Source organism: Ctenocephalides felis, unplaced genomic scaffold (assembly GCF_003426905.1).
Source record: "Ctenocephalides felis isolate EL2017-DRISC unplaced genomic scaffold, ASM342690v1 CF-g0.4_SCAFFOLD_01886, whole genome shotgun sequence".
Taxonomy (NCBI): Eukaryota; Metazoa; Arthropoda; class Insecta; order Siphonaptera; family Pulicidae; genus Ctenocephalides; species Ctenocephalides felis.
The window spans coordinates 18,980,094-19,001,806 of NW_020538040.1; the positions used below are offsets into that span (position 1 = coordinate 18,980,094).

The 21,713-nt window shown below is 29.4% G+C and overlaps 3 protein-coding genes across 3 annotated transcripts; all 3 read left to right on the plus strand.

Annotated features, from left to right (window-relative positions):
• The first annotated feature begins 428 nt into the window (after nucleotides 1–428).
• Nucleotides 429–6,102, plus strand: LOC113374714. The gene is made up of 4 exons (XM_026614686.1): nucleotides 429–625; nucleotides 3,032–3,316; nucleotides 4,320–4,437; nucleotides 5,977–6,102. Exons 1-4 carry the CDS (start codon nucleotides 429–431, stop codon nucleotides 6,100–6,102), a joined length of 726 nt encoding a protein of 241 aa, XP_026470471.1.
• A 12,849-nt stretch (nucleotides 6,103–18,951) lies between these two features.
• On the plus strand, nucleotides 18,952–20,223 carry LOC113374715 (serine/arginine repetitive matrix protein 1-like). The gene is made up of 3 exons (XM_026614687.1): nucleotides 18,952–19,024; nucleotides 19,092–19,211; nucleotides 19,781–20,223. Exons 1-3 carry the CDS (start codon nucleotides 18,952–18,954, stop codon nucleotides 20,221–20,223), a joined length of 636 nt encoding a protein of 211 aa, XP_026470472.1.
• Nucleotides 20,224–20,327: 104 nt separating this feature from the next.
• LOC113374716 (tRNA dimethylallyltransferase-like) lies at nucleotides 20,328–21,713 on the plus strand. Its single transcript, XM_026614688.1, is given in 3 exon segments — nucleotides 20,328–20,493; nucleotides 20,496–20,695; nucleotides 20,886–21,713. Coding segments are annotated over 3 exon segments (1,194 nt in total).

Sequence of the window (21,713 nt, forward strand, 5' to 3'; positions counted from 1 at the left end):
TTACCCCACCCAAGTTTATGCTGTTATAGATGTTATATAAACAAAACTGTTAAATCTAGCTTAAAATTAACAATACATTTTATAAAACAATTCGATAACGTGCACTCAATTGTAACAAATTAAATTGAAATCTCGTTAACTAAACAACAGTGCTCAAAACCAAAAAAACTAACAACGAAAGACAATACTTCTGTTATGGATTTTCAAACATTTCCGTTTATGCTCCTATAGCAACGTCGTAAGAATCAAGGTGATGACTGGTTAAACATTTTTTTTCCCTCTACTTTCAAATATTGTCATAAAATTCCTGTTATTTAGATATTGGTGGTAGACCTTTTTACTTATAAGTCATGCTCTATCCTATGCATTTAATTCATATTTCGACCTAATCTCAAGGTGTCTTATTTGACTAATAAATATATTTTAGGATGATCTGGTTATTAGCCGCTTTGGGTGGCTTATATGGTTCGATTGTTTGTGGATTAGTGAAGCTCAATAGATATCAAACGGCGGCCTCAGTAACAGTTTTCGACGTCGATTGGAGGACATTCAACATCACATTTCCAGCAATTACGATCTGCAGAGACGAAAAAGTCAACATGACGGCGGTCAGAGAATATGCCAAGTAAGGATAAATAATATACACTAAATAAAAACTAATCGTATATAGCAATGATTCTTTAAGGATAGAATACTCCCTAATATATTTTTTACTACAGATTATTCGTGCTAAAATAATGAGTATGATCAAGTGCCATTTGAGACCAACCACTTGATCTCCTTTCAAAATTTTTAAAACTCTATGACTATTTTTAGTCTTATTTTTTTTCTATATTCTCAAAACATTACTTAATAACTTGTAAAAAAATAAAGTTAAAATATTGTTTGCCTTTTTACGGCCTTTCAAAAACTGCATCTTTATATATAAAAGTAAAGGCGGTAAAAGAGTGTCAGAGGTATAAATTTTATGGAATTTTTGAAAGGCCGTAAAAAAGCTAACAGTATTTTAACTGTTTTAATTTTGACTGTATTAATTAATGTTTCGAAAATATAGAAAAAAATAAAACTAAAAATAGTCATAGTTGTACAAATTTTGAAAGATGATCAAGTCGGCGGTCCCAAATAATTCGCCCTGACCCATACCCATTATTTTAGCATTTTCAAATAATCTGAAAAAGAAAAATATTATTATCAAGCTAAAATAATGTCGATCACATATGGACTCCGGTCAAGTTTAAAAAAAAATTACAGAATAGCAACTGTCTGAAAAAAGCTTTACAACTTTTTTTGATATTCTTGTATTTTCCAAAAATAGTTTAAATCGGAGTTTGAGGATCAGTGTGGTTAATACTGAAGAGAAATCTGTGAAGAAGACTCTGTAACAATTTTAAGTAAATCGATCTAGCAGAAGTTAAGAAATCGTGGGTATCTTATCGAGAAAGACAGTTTCGATCAAAATGAGGTTGAAGTTTTACGAAAGGAAAGGAAACCCAGGTGGATTATTGTAGTCAAACAGAAAGGTAATCGAATCAGGGGTCTCAAATAATTGGCACCTGTCCACCATTGGCAGCTTTGGCTACAATAATCCACCTGGGTTTCCTCTTCCTCCGTGAAATTACAACCGCATTTTTCTCGAAAATGTCTTTCTCGATACGATACCAACGATTTCTTAACTTTTACTAGATCGATTTACTTGTAAATTTTACAGAGTCTTCTTTGTAGATTTCTATGTCTTCAAAAATAATTTAAATTTGAAAAAATCTCCTGTACACATACTCTTGAATACTTGGACTTTAAACACATCTAAAAAAACAAAATCGATTTCAAAAAAGAATTCGCCTATTAGAGCATTGGCGTAGTATTTCATATCTCAATTAAAAGTATCTAATAATTTTATCATAAAGAGAAGAAACAACCATTGGGTTGCCTCCTAATAAAGCAATGTAGTAGGAAATGCATAACAACAGCTTATAGAATTCTAAAATTAGATCTAATTGCTGTTCAAATAATAATAATTATGAAACAATTACATAATTATACTGATTTAATAATTGTCTGAAAATAATATGAGTTTAGTTTTACGAGTTATAGTTCAAATTATTTATTTAGTTTTGTTTTCACATGCAAGTTTTAAATATAATGGATATAGCCGTTGAATATGATAAAAATCTAGTGAAAACTATCTCAATTTTTGTACAAAATTCCAAAACTATCCTTGAAGAAAAATAGTCAGTTAAGATAAGAAGTATATTTTTAGGATCATCAAATATCGACACAAAACAAGTTATTCTTTTATAAAAAAAACTATAGAAAATACGATAATTTATTATTAAAAACATTTATTAATATAAGCATATTTATTTCCCCAGAATCGTTATTTATTACACTATTACGAATCTTACTCATCTTCATATAGGCTCGGCCTGTTTTCCTCAAAAACTATTGAGCTTTAGGCGAGTTAAATAAACCATAAATATTCATACGAAATTACGCTAACGCAAAATTATGGGGCCGATTCTGCCATAAAATAGATCAAAATTCTGGGAAGGCTATGTTATGTAGGAGTTTTATACAAAATGGTACTAAATACTGTCAAAACCTGACCTAGAAAACGCATAAATGTCAAAAAAATGATCTTATATAACAGGGTCTTTTTGACCCAGCTTTATAACATAAGTGAAGTTGCAGTTTATGTGTAAAATGTCCAAGCGCACAGCATACATGGCATTTTGACAGGATTTAGTAGCGTTTTGTATAAAAACTGTAACATAACATAGTCTTACCATAACATTGGTCTATTTTACGGCAGAATCGGTTCATATATTTCATAGAAATAATTTGCATATATTTGTGTAATATATTTTGACTTAAATTTTGCACATATATTGCAAAACTTAAGAAGCATCCGACAGAATAGTTAAGTAATTAGCATTGACCATGGCGAAAAATGTGTTAAATTTTGAATTTATAATCTCCTTTATCTAAATTGTCTCCCAGATTATTAAAAATCAATTCCACTTAAATATTCTAGAGCCACCTTCCAAGATCAAGAAGAAGCCCAGCGGTTCGAGACCACGATGGAAGAGCTCGGAAAATTAAATTTGAATCACATGCATCTCTCTCCTCATCCTAATATAGAAGCTGAGGATTTTTTGGAAAATATTCTCAAATTTGCGAATAAAGAAAACGCAATTATAGACACCGAGGTGACAAAAATAATGAATTTTATGCAGAATTCACAACTTCAAGAAGTCATCACAGAGATTGGAATTTGCTCCGCCGTCAATTCGCCTCTTAGTCATTATCAATCGCCGGGGTAAAGTTGAAAAAAGATTAAATTTAAAATATATTATAGATTAAAATAAAATGAACAAACAAAAAATTGATACATACCACACCACGAAAAACAATAACAAAAATTTTTAATTGAAAATATAACATAATAAATAAAGTTTTTTTTTAAGTTAAACTAAATATTTATGTCATACTATCAATATTTAATTATTTCATGTGCATACTAAAAAATATAAAATATTTAATAATAGTTAATTAATTAACTTCCCTTAGAGTAAATGATAGTAATCGCAAATAAATCTAAAATAAATTTTTTTATATGCCTTCACATTTCAAAGCCTTCTGAATTTTTTTATACCTTAGAAAAAATGGATCCTATGTGTTTGTGTGTATGTGTGTACACGATGTATGTATATGCGGATACAATTTTTCGTCGACGATTTTGAAAACACGGATCAACCGATTTGAATGATTCAAAAAACATTTAACTCCTATTGATAAGGAGACGTATTGATTAGTTTCTGGCAAAGGCAGGTCTAGTCATTGTAATTAGTATACAAATTACTATACAAATGATATAAATCATTTAAAGGTGTGTTCGATTTCGTATTGGTAAAGTGCCCAACCCCATAAAATGCAAAAAAATTAAGTGACCTAATGATTAAATATTTTTTATATTTACATACTTTTTGACTATGTTCAGCTTCAATATTAGAGTTCACTTGTATGAGTTCAACTATTGAACCGATTTTTAATTAGATTTGCTCTTCGTTATCTTTTATGGTTTAACCAACTTGGTCCCTTGTATCACAAATGTGAGAGAAATACAGAAAAATCTGCACCTAGCATATTCCTATTTTATTATAATTATATTAAAAAATCAATTTTTTTTTAAATACTTGTTAAAACTAAGTCTGTAAATATTTCGATTACTAATATATTTATTGAATTATTTATTAATTAGAAGTAAACTAAATCGGATTCAAAATTAATAATTTTATTAAGTTGTCTTTTTTTTATATCAGGTACTGGAAATCTAATTCAAGAGAAGTTAATATGACCACACCAAAAATAATGAAGGCAAATGCTTTAGATGGCCAGGTGTCAGTGCATATTTCGAAAATGTACAACACATCTTATACGGTAATAAACAGAATATAATATTCAATATATCTACATATAAAACAACGATATTAAATATACATAAAACTAAATTAAGTCGGTAATAGATGAATTTGTTAATTAATCACCAAGAAATAGAGCCTGGTTCGTCTTTTCAAAAAACTTATCAGCACAATTACCAACTGATTTGGGATATTTTTCGAACAGTTTTCGAACAGTTTTTGAATTTATAGAATAAGTTCAGGATTTTTTGCTAAAACGTGGACAAAATATTATTACATTTTTCTTCTGAAAAAAAAACGGATGTTCTATTATCGCGCAAAATTATTCAATGCATGTCCTTGTCAAATCACATCTAATGACTTCTATCTTTTTTTAATGAAAAAGAGTATTGACAAATTTTATATAGCCAAGGCAGAGTACGGTTGTGCCACTTGTTTTGGTTAGCAATGATTTTTGTTAATTTACTAGTAGAAAAGTAAATTAAATGGTAATTTAAATGTTTGTCTACGTGAAAATCCTACTTTTGATAGGATGAATTAGCCATGAAAACAATCATCGACCACATCCTCAGGGTTTGGTCAATATTTAAAATTAATTTATAAAAATTGCTCAGAATTGTTTTTAAAACTAAAATTGACATTAACAAATGTATTAATATGTAAATAATACACACACACACACACACACACACATATATATATATATATATATATATTAATTTAATGAAAGTTTTTTATTTAAAAATGAATTTTTCTATTTATTCGGAATCTTTTCTTTCGCTATCATCAAAATATTTACGTTCTTATGACTGAATTTATTTGTTGTTTGATTTCATGGAAAACACATATATAGATATAGTAAATAAATTAATTTTAATTTTAATTACTAAAACAAAGAAATAGTAATTGATAATGTTATTTCACATATATATATGTAAAAATGATGCATAAATAACTAATAATTATTTTCAAACTTATTTAATTCAGATCAATTATAATTTCTTTGTTTTAGTAATTAAAATTAAAATTAATTTGTTTACTATATCTATATATTTGTTATCCGTGAAATCGAACCACAAATAAATTCAGTCAAAACTGCTTTAAATCACACTAAATTTGCCGATAACTTTTTTTTTGTTATTACAGAATATTCGAACATAAATTCATTTTCTATATAAAAGTTTAAAAACCGGTTAAAACCAGCTTTCTGGAAGAAATGCTATTCTTAAGCCTGTTTTCAAATGTAGGTTTTTGTATAAACCCTAGTCATTTCAATAATCAACCAATATTTTACTTTTAGAATTTTAATGTAAAAGCACCTTTGAGTATTGATTTTTAATAAGCTATGCCTGACGATTTCCACGTTATCATTATTTATAAATCTTAAGTGTATTTCATCATCATTTTCTTTTAATCAGTAATCTCGTGTTCTATACAAAGCGTTTTCCTGAGAGCGAACATTAAAAATCGATTTTCCGTGAGTGTTCTATGCAAACGGTATTAGCGAAAGGGATTTTGATTTGATAAAATTCAATTTAACTTTTCTGCCTTTTTTTAGGGATTCATACATGGAGCGTTTGAAATTTTGGATGTTCATAAAGGGATACATTGGCAATCGATGGATTATATATCTGTGGATTTAAATGTGAAAGAAATCACTTCTGAGAAAGATATAAGAAGGTAAACTGCTAAAAACGGTAAGGTGTACGGTAAGGTGCTAGTTGAATCATTACAATGAAAACTCAAAAATCTTGAGTGCGATTTATAACGATAAATATCGAAAAATACGACTTGATATTTTTATTTGAATAATTATTTTATTACTAAAGTGTTTTGCGCAGAAACGATACTGCTGTACGCGCCAGAAAGCCGCTCACGTATTTGCTACAGAACGTATTTTAATATTTACCTATCATTATCAATAAAAACTTTTTTTTATTGTTTATTAGTTGACTTTGTATACACGTACATTAGTCATATACATTTTATAAGTTATCTTTACAATTTTATTTTATTTGATTGTATATAATTATATAGCGCACTATATATTCTTTATTTTTCAATAATGTTATAAAATTAGTAGGAAGGGTGATTTTTGCCTTACTATCTCCCTTCATAGTTCTTGTCTACCCTTTTCCCATTTTTTGCACTCCATAAAGGAGTGCTCTGCATCCGCCCTAGTCGCTCCACCCAAGCAATAGCATTTAAATATATTTAAGTAGTACTGTAATGTATTTAAAAATTAAAAATTAAAATTCTAGAGAAACTGAAAAGCATCAAACAAATTAAAATTTTCAATAATCTAACTCGTAGTTATAAATATTTAAGCATGAATCGACTCACTGGATGTCGCATATAGGCGACACTCGTACATACTAACTGCTAAGCGGATGTCGCCTATAGACGACGATCGTTGCAAAAGAGTTAATGACAATTATGCCGAAATAAAAATTTATTGAAAAGCTCTAAAATTAATAAACAGTAAAATTAAAAAGTTGTTAGACGATATGAGAACTTTCTGAAATAGGGTAAAAGTTCTCGTGTAAGAATTTTTTCACAACAGTATTTGAAAGTAGAGAAAAAAACGTATAACCAGCCATCACCTTGATTCTTACAACGTTGCAATTTTACAATCGAGATATAAACGGCAATGTTTGATAATCCATAACAAAAATATTTTCTTTCTTTGTTAGTTTCTTTTGGCTGTGAGCACTATTGTTTAGTTCATGAGACCTTAACATAATTTTTAAGTGCACGCTATTTAATTGTTTAATAGGATGTATTGGTAATTCTAAGTTAGATTCAACAGTTTTTTTATATAACCTCTATAAAAGCTTACATCTGGAAGGGGTAAAATGAACCAACTGAACTTTTACTCTGGCAAAGGTGTAAAAAATAAAAAATAGCAATAAAAAAGTATATTAAGTTAAGATATAATTGGTTTGGTTGTCAGAATATAATTGCTCAAAATCAAATTCGATCTTTGTGCCCCGCCCTACCCTATTTATAAACCTGAGGACTTCGATATTATCACAACACATCAATACTGTTTTGCAAAATTTAAAAAAACTTAAATGGTTCATTTATATCTTCCTTCATATAAGAATAATAAATAGATCTGGGTTGAAATTTTACCTGAAGTTAAATATTTTTCTACATTTAGCTTTAGAAATAAATCTAACAAAAAGTAAGAACTACTACATCAAGTTATGCAGTTTCTTCAGTGATAATGAAACAAAGTAGATAATTTTAAGTATCTAGTAATTTCTAATAGAAAGTGTTTACAATTATCTAAAGTAATTTATATTCTTATAAAGTTAAATAGTATTTTCTAACAAAATAAAAATAAAATAATGACCAAAAATATAATCACCTACGAGTGCAGTATAACAATTACTTCCTCTTTTCTCAAATCTTTTTTTGACGATTCGTTTAAAATCTGTTCTGCAACAATACGTGTTTTGTTAAAAAATAATGAAAAAATATAGAAGAATATATATTTTTATGTATGTGTTAAAAAGGTAGATATTCTTTAAATTACCATTAGATAGACTCATGATCACGTAATTTATAATAAGCTGTCGTGTATAAAACTGCTGATGTTCGTATAACACGCGAAGTACTAATGTGAATCACTGGTGTGAAAATAAGAAATTGAATAAAATTTTTGTCATTTAAGTTATAAAACTAGTGGTGCATGGCATCGTGCCTTCAGAGAAATTCCCGTACCACAATTAAATATTTGAGCAAAAAATTAATAATCAATCAATTTTGATCATGGATTAATAACAATTGTTTTAAATATTTTCAAAGAGATAATTACTATATATTTATTAGTTCACATAATATACAGTGTTAACTTGAATATGTTTACATTAAGAAGTGCTAAATTTATTCATCTGAGGATATATTTCTTTCGAGTAGAATAACGCATATGAAATATATACAGTTATAAACTGAATTGTAAGATTTATATTTAAAGTAAAAAGTAAAGTAAAAATTTTGAAATAAGATTTTTTCTGAAGATTTTGAACCTTATTTGAACCGAATAAGTGAACTATAAAAATTAAAAATTTTGGTACGAAACCCAAAAAATTTTAACAAATTTAGTTCTTATTATTAAAATATCTATAAAATATATGATAATTTGATTAATTTTGAATAAGTCTCATTATCATTTTAGACAGTCAAATATTTTTTTTACATTTTTCTCTGTATCTTCGAAACCGCTAGACCTGTCTACCTAAAAATTATTCCAATTCTTCCTTTCGTCAATACAAATACATGTTATTTGATTCATTCAAATCGGACAATTCGTTATCCCAAAAACTGAATTATCATTTTTGACCCTTTTTTCTCCGTGTCTTTGAAATGACTGGATCTGCCTTTGCAAAAACTAATAAGCACGTCTCCTTATCAATATTAATCGGATGTTTTGTTAAATTATTCAAATAGCTTGATTTGTGTTCCCGAAATCATCGACGAAAATTGGTATCCAAACACACAAATGCCCATACATCATTTTTTTCTAAAATATGCCAAATGTTCAGAAACCTCTAAAACGTAAAAAAATGCAGAATTTTTTATTTTCGATTTTTTAGCGATTTCTACACTTACCCTACGGGAATTTAATAGGTAATAAAATTAATTATTAGTAATGAAAAGAATTATATTCTTGATATAATCGGATTACAAATAGTTACAATATCGTACTAAAATCTAAAAACCGTATTCGATATTTGAAATTTGTAATACCGGGATCCCGTCATTTATACCAGTATTATCAATGAAAAATTTACGTTAATTAGATATAAGGACAATGCTCGTGGAGGACTAATAATTTGTATAAGTGAGTTCCATTCATTACGTCGTATATAAATATAAAATTATATATTTAACAATTACTAAAGTTAACAATAACAATTTATGTAGTTAACAATCTCTTTATCTTGCCTGAATCGAAATGATGTGTTATACTGGGCTGAGCCGAGTCGGCAATAGTGTAAAACTTGTGTATGTGTATTGCGTAAGTTAAATTTTTAACAAAATTTTGGTAATCCCAAAATACCGGTATTATTGTATCAATACCGGTATTGAAACCGGACAAAAATCGTCCGGGATCCCGCTATTTGGGATCACGGAATCTCGGTATTGTAAGCCCTAGTTACAATTGATATAATAATATAAGCTATATAATTTTTAAATTTGTATTAGAAAGCGACTTCAGCAACTTTATTAATGCAATGATTATGAAACCTACTGAATAAAACGAATGCAGATTTATTATTATAAAAGACACATTAATCTACTGGTACAGTGAAGTTTATCAGTTTATCTCAAATTAGCGAAGGACTTATATGAAAACTAAATTGTTGATCAATCAGTGAAATATAAAATTGCTAAATAAAACTGAGTTAAAAAAAAAAAAACTGAAATATAAATTCTAAATTGCAATATTTTGACATGAATGAAACAAAAATATATTATTGCTACCATAGTAGCGTTGATAGGTAGATTTGATCCGAGTAGCCGACTAGGCAAACAAGAGACTACTGAATATTTTAAATTAGCCTAAAAAAATATTTTTTCCAAAATGATTTTGTAAGTTTTTTTTTACAAATTTCATATAATTTAATCGGGAAAAATTTCATTGAAAATGGAAGGACTTTGGCAACATCCTTTGATAAAAAAGGCGATTTACGGTATGGTGGCACTAACAATTGATGAACCTCCTAAAGGTAAATTCATATGTCACATACGTAACGATTACAATAATTTTATAATATTGAGTAAACTTGTAGAAGCTATGAACACGGATACGATACAAATCATAGTAGCTGGTAGCAACGTGACTTTTGTCAAGGATCTTTTAAATAATACAATTCACAAAGGGTTACGAAATGGATATCTAGAACGTACGTGTAAGTAATCAATTTTTTATATTGTCATTATTATTTATGATCTTATCTAATTAATCATGCGCCTGTAGAGTGCATGCTATTCACTTACTTCACTATATCATGTATTGTCTCAGTTTTATTTTTTGTGCACTTTGATTTTTGTCTCGTCCAATTATTTTCCTGATTAACGTTTACTATAAAAACTGAACCCACATGTTACCTAAATAGTAAATAGTAGTATTGTTTGATAATACAAGAGACTGGGTGTGGTTGTGTCACCTTTCTTTTGATCATTCATAATTTTGTTAGTTTATCAGTTAGGTGGGAGGAATATAAATGAAATGGTAATTTGAATATTTGTGTACATGTAAAACTGTCCTTAAATACTCTGTATTAATCATATAATCGGGACGGTTGTGACAAGCATAAAAATAGGTTAAAATCAATTGGTATTAACACCAAAATGGTTTATAACAACCTTTTATTGTTCCTAATAACAATAATATGTAACGCAACACGCAACATAGCATAAACATTTAACCTAGTGTTTATGACATCATACCCTAAGGCAAATAGCTGGAACTTCCCCTAGCGTTATGAAATATTATAAATACTGTAACTTTCATTATTCATATTTTATAGACGTTATAATTTTTTATTTAAAGTATATGAGTGAGCTTTAAAACTTTAACTAGAATTAAAATTGAAATACGAATTATTTTAGATATTCAAAAAAAATATTTTTTAAAAATTAATCTTTTTTCTTAAATTTTGAATTAAAAAAATAATGATCTTACAAAAGCAATTGTTTCGTCAACACAAGCAATTGCGTCATCATTCAAACCGGATGCTCCGTTCTATTTAAAAAAACTGCAATTTTTTGCACATTTAGTTCTGTATCTTCCAACCGGCTGAACCTGTCTTTACCAAAAACTACTCTCCACTTCTCTCTATCATTACGAATAGGATGTTTTTTTAATCATTCAAATAGGATGCTCGATTTTCTCAAAAACTTAATTTCCATTTTCTGCACTCTTTGCTTCATATCTCAGAAACTAATCAGCACGTTTTCTTATCAATAGAAATCGAATGCTTTTTGAAAATTTCTCCAATCGGCTCATCTGTGCTCCCGAAAACGTGGACAAAAAAATGTAACCATACATACCATATGGTATGTACCATATCCATATGGTACAAACATATCTATTTTTTCTTAGGTATGCATACATGTTCAGAAACTTCTAAAATGTGAAAAAATGCAAATATTCTCATTATCAATTTTTGGAAGATTACTATAACTTATCCTACGCGAAGTTAACAAAGCATATGTTTTGCTAAATGTAACGCTATATATAATATAGCAATATATAATAAAATACAATTTTATTACTTAACAAGAATTCTTTGTGAAACCGTTTTTTGTTTCCTTTTTCTCTTTCTTTCGTATTTTGTCTGATTTAAAATAGATTTATAAGATTTATTTTTATATAGTTATTTAGATGACTGTCACTACCGTACCTTGGCACAATCGTACCCAGTCTCTCCTACTACTCTAACACTTGTACGTTTTGTAGCAAAAATTATTTTCTCACCCGATATCGCATATACTTTAGGTGAGAACCGGCTAATGATGACCAACAACTGCCTTAAACGCGACCTTTCGGAACAAAAATTAGAATTGGCGGCCAAGAAAATTTGCGATAATAGGCATATAAATAAGTTGAAAAAGAATCAAAAACGTCTGACAAATGAACAAAACCAAAAAGAGCCGCGCAGGAGTAGACGTATAGCCAGACGAGAAATTTCAATTTCACCAAGAAGCCGATCTCGATCTACATCTCCCCAACGGACCCCTTTGCCATGGCTAACCCCTTCAAGGACCCCACCACGGAGATCATCGCCAAAACTTTCACGGAGCGCGAAAAAATTGATAAAATCTCTACGAAAAAACAATTACAGTCAGCTGCGACAATAAGCAGAAAAATGTTTTGTCTAATCATAAAGGTCCTTCAAATTTTCTTAAAAAAAATTACATCTAAAAATAGTTTTTTGCAAAAATTAATATTTAGTATATAAAATGCATTATCTTGCTACAATTGTGACAAAACCATATCTGTTTTATAATTTGCCATTTGATTCACTCTATTTCGTATAAAATAAAAGCTGCCGTGTATGAGGCATTTGATGTTCGTATAATGAATATTCACAATTCAAATTATATTATCGTTACAAATTTTATCCAAAATTGTTTTATTACTGTAGTCGTAGATACCAGTAGATTCATTTCATCTATGACGAATATCGGAGTATGGGGTCGATTCTGCCGTAAAATAGGCCAATGTTATGGCAAGGCTATGTTTTGTAGCAGTTTTCATATAAAGTGGTACTAAAAACTATCAAAATTCTATGTGATTGCTATGCAGTCAGGCGTTTTAGATATAAAACCTAACCTAGAAAACGCACAAATATCAAAAAATCGATGTTATCATAATTGGATTTTAAGATATGGCTTGATAACATATAAGTGAAATTGCATTTTGTGTAAAACGCCTGATTGCACAGCAAATACATAACATTTTAACAGTATTTTGTAACTTTTTGTATGAAAACAAACGTAACAAGGCCTTGCCATAACATTGGTCTATTTTACGGCAGAATCGGCCCATATGTGTTCTAAGTCATTTGAGTCATTATTTCGAATGCAACAAATGGTAGCAAATGCACAAATCTCAATATATAATTCTATTAATTTCTAAAAATGTGAATATGTCTCCAAATTGCATCCATTACAAGTATAATACAATTTTATTATACAGTTGGTAAGATAGTTTAATGAAGTTTAATAGAGTTTCAGAAAACTTAACAAAACTAATTGAATAAAAATGAACTAGTTATAAAAGTTTGTCTAAACTCTCTTCATTGCCGAATAATTACTCATTAAATTTTCAAAAAAAAATTAAAAGATAAACTGCAGAAGTATAGATTGAATAATATGTAACAATAGCAAACCTGTTAAAATAAGTGAACTATACAGAAAATATAATAACGCGCATATTCTAAAAGCTGATTTTTGACTACGGTCATTCTAAAATATAAACACAAAGAAATAAAAAACAGGCTAAATTACGCAGATTTCAAGTTGTTTTAATATTTATGAATTTATTTTAAAAATCGAGGACCAGCTTTTTACTCAAGATACAAAACCGTTTTAGTTAATTAAATTAATTGATACCTAGTAATATAGTTTTAATTATAGGATATGTATCAGTTTCCTACGAGTATATTGTTTAATTCTTTATTAATTTTAGATCTGACATTACTAATTAAATAAAATTTAAAGTAATGATTTTAAATTATTGGATGATTCATTGGTAGTGACCTAAATGTAATTGAATAATTATAAGTTAAAACACCACCTTAGATATTTAATCAATTTATGTGGATATTTGAACATATGAGAAATATCTTTTGAAATTTTGTGGGCAACTTGCATTCGATTATCAATTTAAGTAAATTGCATATTTGAATTGATTTCGACAGACAAAAAAACATATTGTTGTGCTCGGCGAATTTCTATTAATGTTGAAACCATGTAACAATTTATATACGACCTTCGTATAGAACTACGTCGGAAGTATTTATCATTAAAGTTGAAATAGTTAATAATTTAATCTATTTCTTGTAAAATTGCCTTTTTAGGTTATTTTATTTTTTTATTTACTATTTTGTAATTGCTTACATCCTGCCGGTGTGCAGGTTCAGGTGATCCTTCTCACCTCAAGTAAATATAAGCTATTCTAGATGCTATATAAAAAACAGTTGAATCTAACTTAAAAATAGCAACATACAATGTGTTTCCAAGTGAAAATAGCCCTTGCTCCCCGTTGCTGCACCAATAAAAGTCAGCCACTGTTTATTAGTAGTATGGTAACACTCGTGATGCACACATTTATTAGTGTCAACCATTATACACATTTATATAATGATAAATTATATATTATAGATTTATAATAGCATTAAAAATATGTATAATATTTAAAAAACAATAATGTAATTAGAGTCATACTTCAAATACGACATGATCGGTTTGTCATTGTAATTAGCATTTAGAAATGAACCTTTATTAGAGAAATGAAGTAATAGCTGATTAATAAATTCTATAATATTCGTATACACAGTGGATTATATTAAACAACGCCTAAACAAATATTGTTTTCGCAACTTTACTCATCATGTAATAATTGTGTTTGAAGAACTTCATGTAATTAAAATTAACATACATTCATTGACTGATGGTATTTCTTTTTACTTTTTCGCTGGCAATATAATCTCATTCTTTGAACATCTGTAATATCTGTTTTGCCTAAAGAATACTTTCTACTTCAATAACTACAAAGATTTATAGAAACTACGAATAATATAGAAATTATTTCAATAAACTTATGTTTCATACACGGCGCAAATGCAGCATTTGATTTATTATTTTCATTTAAATTATTTACGGGGGACAAGGTAAAATATTCTTCTGATTCAGACATTTTTCATTGAATCAAGATTTGTACTACGATGTAACTTTAAAATGTTTATTTATCTATGTTACGTATACGACAGATCTCTATTCACATACACGACGACTAATCACAATCGACCCGTGTAGAAATATCATCGAAAGCGAATGACGTATCATTGGCACTCGACTCTTATCTTATCGACTCTTATCTGCCGTAACGCACTTCCGTTGCATTTGTACGGATTTACAGCCTAGTCGCGCCTAAAAAAGTTTTACTTCAAACGTTTGTTATAAAAAAATAGAATTTATGTTTGTTATACTTCTGACTGATATACAGCATGTATGAAACACTTCTTATAACAACTTTGAAGTAAAAGTTGAAGTAACCTTTGGATTGAATGAACCCGATTTCAAATAATATTTTTGCCTTCCAGTTTGCGGCCTGAACAAAGGAGATGCCTTTTCTATTACGAGTCGGAGCTGGAGCACAGCCCTGTGTACTCTTTCGGATTGTGTTTGGCCGAATGCAGGATGAGAGTTGCTAGAACTTCCTGCGGTTGCATACCGCACTTCTACAGAAAGCTAAACGGTTAGTCGGAAATGAAAACTTCCATAATAGGATTTTGGCTTTTCAATGTATTTTATCTATATTTAGTTGAAGTAGCAGCGTATGGCATCGTTGAATATTTTCAAAAATTTCTAGTTGTTGCTTAAATTTTATAAGAAATTCTAATCCTTATTGAAAAATAACTAGAAAAGACTGGTAGTTGTTGCCATGGTACAGATATAAAAGTCGTTGCAACAGTTAAAATAAACGATGAAGTATCTTTATTCGAACAAATTTCGATTTCTTTCAATAGTAACTGTTACTTGTATACCGTCAGATTTCTTTGCTTGTTATTTTGATGTGATTTCAACATTAGTAGTTAATTACCAGTACCAGCAATTAGTTTTTGCAAAAATAATTTATCCCCTTCATAACGATGATTTGTTTTCAAAACTGTGTGTTGGGTACGATTGTGACATTTTTTATGGGTACGGTTTAGGGTTTGTCGGTTTTTAAAAACCGTTTTTTGGCAATATTATGGGATTCGAAAACCGGTTTTTTAGTGAAAAAAGTCGGTTTTCGCTGTATAAATAGAAAATGACAAATATATCCAAATATAAAAGTTAGATGAAATCGTTTTGATTCTTGAAATCATATCGGTTCAATAGCATTTGATATCTTATAAGTCTGCAATGGTTCCCAGAAATGTTTTGTATATATTAATTTAGATTTTTATACCAGTGTATATATTAATTTAAATCAGTGTGACTTCTTCTTGAAGAAGTTACTTCCACTACTCAAACTTAAAAAAAGAGTTTTAAACCCTAGAAGCCACAAATTAAAGAACAAAAAACTTAGAATTATTATATCAGGCTTTGAAAATAATTAAGCATAATTTTGTCGCTAGTATGAGAGTATTTTCTATTTCAAAAAGTTTTGTGAGTAAACAAAGGGCACATCTAAGTAGCAATTCGATAGACGTTCTCAGTTTTTTGAAATCACATTTTATTAATCAAAAAACAATTAGAATGTTTGAAATTAATTAATTAAAATGTCTCGGAACAGACAATATCCGAGTTTATCTTAATTGTTTTTAAAACTAAAATTGATATTAACAAGTATGTATCAACATGTATCTAATATTTTTTTACTTTTATTTTATAATTTAGTGAATTTTTTTATTTAGAAATGTATTATTTTTATTTATTTGGAAACTTTTCATTCACTATCATAACAATATTTTCATTCTTATATGTGAAAATGATGCATGAATAACGAATAATTATTTTTCAAAGTTATTTAATCAAGATAAACTATTATTATTTAGTTCTACTAATGGAAATTAAAATAATTTTGTTTACTATCTTTAAAATTGAACAATAAATAAATACAGTCATATTCTGCTCTAAATTACACTGAATTTGCAGATAAATTACAGAATATCCAAGCAAAAATTTATTTTCTATATAAAATTCGAAAACCGGTTTTCTAGTAAAATTAAAATTCGAAAACCGGTTTTCTGAAATGTCGGTTTTTGTATAAACCCTAGTACGGTTGTAACAAGTGTTTTTCTCTATTTTGAATGTAGATTAAATCTTAATTAAGACAGGAAAAAGCAGTAGCAAAAAAAACTTTATGTTTGGATTGTGGTAGCTCATATTCTGAAAGTAGGGTTGGCGTAAATTGGATCAAGTGCCAAGGCCTTTCCTTGTATAATTTTTAGCAATCCCTCAAAGCCCTTTACTTGTATAATTTCTAGCAATCGAAAAAATGGTTGCACATTATCAACGATTGATCAATTTTAAACGTAATAAAATATATAAAATATAAAATTAATCGATAATAATTACGCAAACCGAATTATTATTATAGTTCAGTTTTAAATTATCTATCAAAAATTACACACCTGCACAATTCTGTTTACTACAACGTCCTGTGGGACAGTTGCTATGACAATATTATCCAGGACGATTTACATGTCCAATCGAAATATAAAAATATGTTAATATCGTTGAAATTCCTATTGACAGTAGCCTGATACTACTTGCCCCTGTTACAAAACAAATAGTCATTTGCTTTCCTAATTAAAGTTTTGCTGCTATGAAGATCTTACTTAAACAAACAATGTTGATTATTTTTATGTATTGATAATATTAAATAAGTTAAATTATAACTTTTGTGTGTAATGTCTTGTCTGTTCATTTTCAGATGAAAAAGTTTGTGATTACAAAGGATGGAACTGCCTGAGATCGATACAGGGTGAGTGAGAAAATAAGTTCGACAAAGTAAAACAAGAGGAATAAGTTGAAAAATACAGATTTTCTAGATATTATATACAAAATATATACAGTCAACCCTCCTCTAACACGGTACTCCTATAACACGGTTTTTGTTCAACAGCTCATAAGTTCCTTCTGCGCAACCTATAAATGACACTAGTAACTGAATATTGTTGAAAAAAAGTTTAATATAAATTTTATCTTCGACTATTGTATATTTATATAATAAACATTCCAGTTTATAGAATAGCTGTTTACGGGATCGGATTTAGTAGCGTCAAAGACCTTTCACAGAGCATTTATAATTTGTCTTTATACTTATACATGTTCAATTTTAAAATAAAAAAATCTCAACTCTTCTGAGTCGAATATATATAGTGTATATACTATATATATTCGACTCAAAAGAGTTGAGATTTTACTATATCTGTTACTGGCCATAAGACAAATTACCACTTACACCTAGTTATTTCATTATTTCAAAAACGTTGTGTGATATTGTCTTTTAAAACAAAATGTTTAAACAATCGTTTTTTTAATTAAGTGTAGATACAAAAATAAGGCAAATTAAGTTTTAAAATCTGTGTAAAAATTATGCGGTACCTTTCAGACAGTACCATATATTACCATCGTGCATACTTTTATATGTTCTCAATAAAAATCTAATCATTAAATATGCATTTTTCAAATATTCATTGTTGCACCTCAAATCGTCATTTTTAACGTTCTAAGTATAATTATGATGTCGTTACAAAAATCGTCATTTTTAACGTTCTAAGTATAATTATGATGTCGTTACAAAAAATGTTTGGATTGACTTTTAATTGAGTGATGTAAAATCTCAAAACACAAACATAACAATATTCATGTACGAAATTGAATATTTCATATCGACCTATTTAATAAAACGAATGAATATTTCTTAATAAAATATACACATTAATGTTCACTGGCACCGTCCCTTCAAGAATATTGTTGTTAATATCATTGCTTTTATCTCAAAACTTTGGAAAGACTTGTTTGGAAACTATATTGTTGATCAATTAGTGAAATATAAATTCTATATTACAATATTCTGACATAAATGAAACAAAAATATATTATTGCTACCATAGTAGCCTTGATAGGTAGATTTGATCCAAGTGACCGACAAGGCAAACAAGAGACTACTAAAATTTCTAAACCCATCTCAAAATTTCTGTCCATTACCATAAATTATAATTTTTCAAAATTTCTTCATAGCATCATGATTTAATAGTTTTTTTTAATTTCATTAAACATTATATATATCTTTAACATGAACAAGCGTTACAAACAACCTATGATGGAGGCTCTTTTTTCCGCTATCAATTTACTGGGCGATCCAAAAGGTAAAATCAGTTAGCATTAAAATATGTAACGATTAAAATTATTTCCTAATATTGAGTGAACTTGCAGGAGCCCGATGGAAAGACGTCCTACGAGTTATGTCATCCGCCAACAAGAGCGAAGCAGTCTTAGGACAACTCAAGAAAACAGTATACAAGGGCGTGGAATTGGGATACCTCGAACTTTCTAGTAAGTAATAAATCTTTGAATCTTTGAATATGAATTATTCTGCCTAACGTCCGCCATCAGAACTGAACTCAAATGATTCTTGAATACTAATAGTCTTATTGTTAGTGTTACACATGTGGGAAGACTGGGTACAGTAGTGACAGTCGTCAAAACAGATAAAAAAAATCTGACGTAACTAACTAAAGATAAAATAAGAAAGAGAAAGGGAAAAATCAATATAGGTAATGAAACATTTCACAAAAAATTCTTGTTAAATTTGTTTAAAAAATTAAGTTTTGTTATATATTATTTTATTTTATTTATAAGTATGTTTGAATGTTTATGTTGTGCTGTGTTACATATTATTATATATTATAGTTATTAACGACAATAAAAGTTGTTATAAACCATTTTGTTTATAACTATTGTTTTCAACCTATTTTGATACATGCCACTGCTGACCCCAGTCGCTGTTACAACCGTCCCTCGGATGTGGACGGTTGTGCCACCAGCTCATTTTTTGTATGTTTGGATTTTATGACTATTACGTCGTATTTAATGAAAGTATTTCAGTATTTCCCATATTTCAGAAGAAAATCGAATTCGTCTCACTGACAAGGTCCTAACACGTGGGTACCTTTTGGAACCGGAGATGGTGCTGGCGGGCAGAGCGAGGCGCGCCCAAAAAAACATTAAAAGGCGAAAGTCACGGAGGAGTCCAAAACGAAGGCCAAAGCGCGGGTCAAAGGCACCAAAACGCAGGCCAAAGCGCCGGGCAAAATCATCACAACGTAAAGGGAGAGGGCGTAGACGTGGACGCTTATCGCGACGTGCCGGCTCAATACCGGCCAAAAAGTATTACGACTTAGTTGGTGACACGTCGAACAAATCACGGTCGACATCCCCGACTTCCTCTACCCCATCATCAAGCGTACTGTCAGAAACTCCATCGAGAACACCATCTGAAACAAGTTCAAGCACTCTATCCCAGACACCTTCACGGTGTCCATTTTGCGATTACAAATTTGATTAAATCCATATATAATGCTGAACGACTCAAATTGTGAAAATAAAAGAAAAAAAATTATCAAGACACCCCCGTAAAAACGTTTATATAAAGTTTTTATATAAACAATAATGTTTCATTATTTAATTGTGATTTTGGGCTCTACAGGGCCAGGGAAAACTAAACTGTCCAATAAAATTGCCACAAAGTTTAAGGGAGAAGTCATTGGGGCTTATTCTATGCAAGTTCACAAAGGTTTAGATATTGTAACAGCAAAGGCTACAAAAGAAGAACAATCCCAGCCGTACATCATTTATTGGATGTGGCTGAACCCGGAGAGACTTTTACTGTTGTTTATTATAAGAATAAGGCTTTGAAAATTATATCAAACCTCCTATCAAAAAACATCATACCAATAATAGTAGGCGGTACAAACTACTATATAGAATCCATTTTATGGAAAGTTCTAATCGATCCACCTACGAACAAAAACCTAGATGCTCCAAGACTCATCTTTAACAGATGAAATTATATCCCCCGAAGACAGTTCTTCAGATTCTGATGACAACATTTCATCGAGTGCAATAAAATTTAAACAATCAAGTCATTGTGATGTTAAATTTAGTTTAGACGATGACAAGAAATGGGAGTTTATGTCTGGTGCTGAGTTGCATGATATTTTGAAGAAGGTTGGCAGTGTTTCGGCGCAACATTTGCATCCTAATAATAAGAGGAAAATTGTGAGATCTTTGCAAATTTATCTACACACCGGTAAAACCCACACGGAAATTTTGTTAGAACAAAGAAATCCTAAACAAGGCGGTTGTGCCATTGGTGGCCCTTTACATTTTGATAATGTTATTTTATTCTGGCTCAGATGTGAACAGGAAGTGTTAGACAAACGTTTAGATTCCAGAGTGGACAGTGTGATGCAAGAAGGTCTTATTGATGAATTAAAAGAATTTAGAGACTTATATGTCCGGACACAAGATGCTCCTGATTTCACTTTAGGCATTTTGCAGACGATTGGTTTGAAAGAACTAACACCATTTTTAGAATGTGTTGAAAAAACTGAAAACGTTGATGAACAACACAAAAATAAATTGCTTAAAGAGTGTTTGGATAATCTAAAACTTGTAACCAGAAGATATGTTCGAAAACAAAACCGTTGGGTGAGGAATAGATTTCTTGGATACAAATACCGACAAGTGCCTCCTTTGTACGGATTGGATACCAGCAATCCTTTCAAATGGAACGAGATGACCAGAGATCCTGCTTTCCACAGTATAGAAAGTTATCTTTCTAATCAACAACCAAATGTTGAACCTTTGGAACAAATTGTCAACCCGAATGCAGCTGATGACCTGAATCCAGAAGTTACTCATTTTTGTGAGGTTTACCAAAGGATTTTTCTAGGCGATTACCAATGGCAATTGCATACAAAGTCCAAAAAACATCAACGTGTTGCCAAATCGAAGGCGAAACTCCAAAAAGTTGATGGAATAAAAACAGAATAA

Bases quoted from the DNA above. Each gene is read 5' to 3' on its own strand.
- LOC113374714 (XM_026614686.1), top strand. From the start codon at position 429: ATGATCTGGTTATTAGCCGCTTTGGGTGGCTTATATGGTTCGATTGTT. The intron at 626-3,031 runs GTAAGGATAAAT...TAAATATTCTAG, and splicing joins GCGGTCAGAGAATATGCCAA to AGCCACCTTCCAAGATCAAG. The intron at 3,317-4,319 runs GTAAAGTTGAAA...TTTTTATATCAG, and splicing joins AGTCATTATCAATCGCCGGG to GTACTGGAAATCTAATTCAA.
- LOC113374715 (XM_026614687.1), top strand. From the start codon at position 18,952: ATGAACAAGCGTTACAAACAACCTATGATGGAGGCTCTTTTTTCCGCT. The intron at 19,025-19,091 runs GTAAAATCAGTT...GTGAACTTGCAG, and splicing joins TTTACTGGGCGATCCAAAAG to GAGCCCGATGGAAAGACGTC. The intron at 19,212-19,780 runs GTAAGTAATAAA...CCCATATTTCAG, and splicing joins GGGATACCTCGAACTTTCTA to AAGAAAATCGAATTCGTCTC.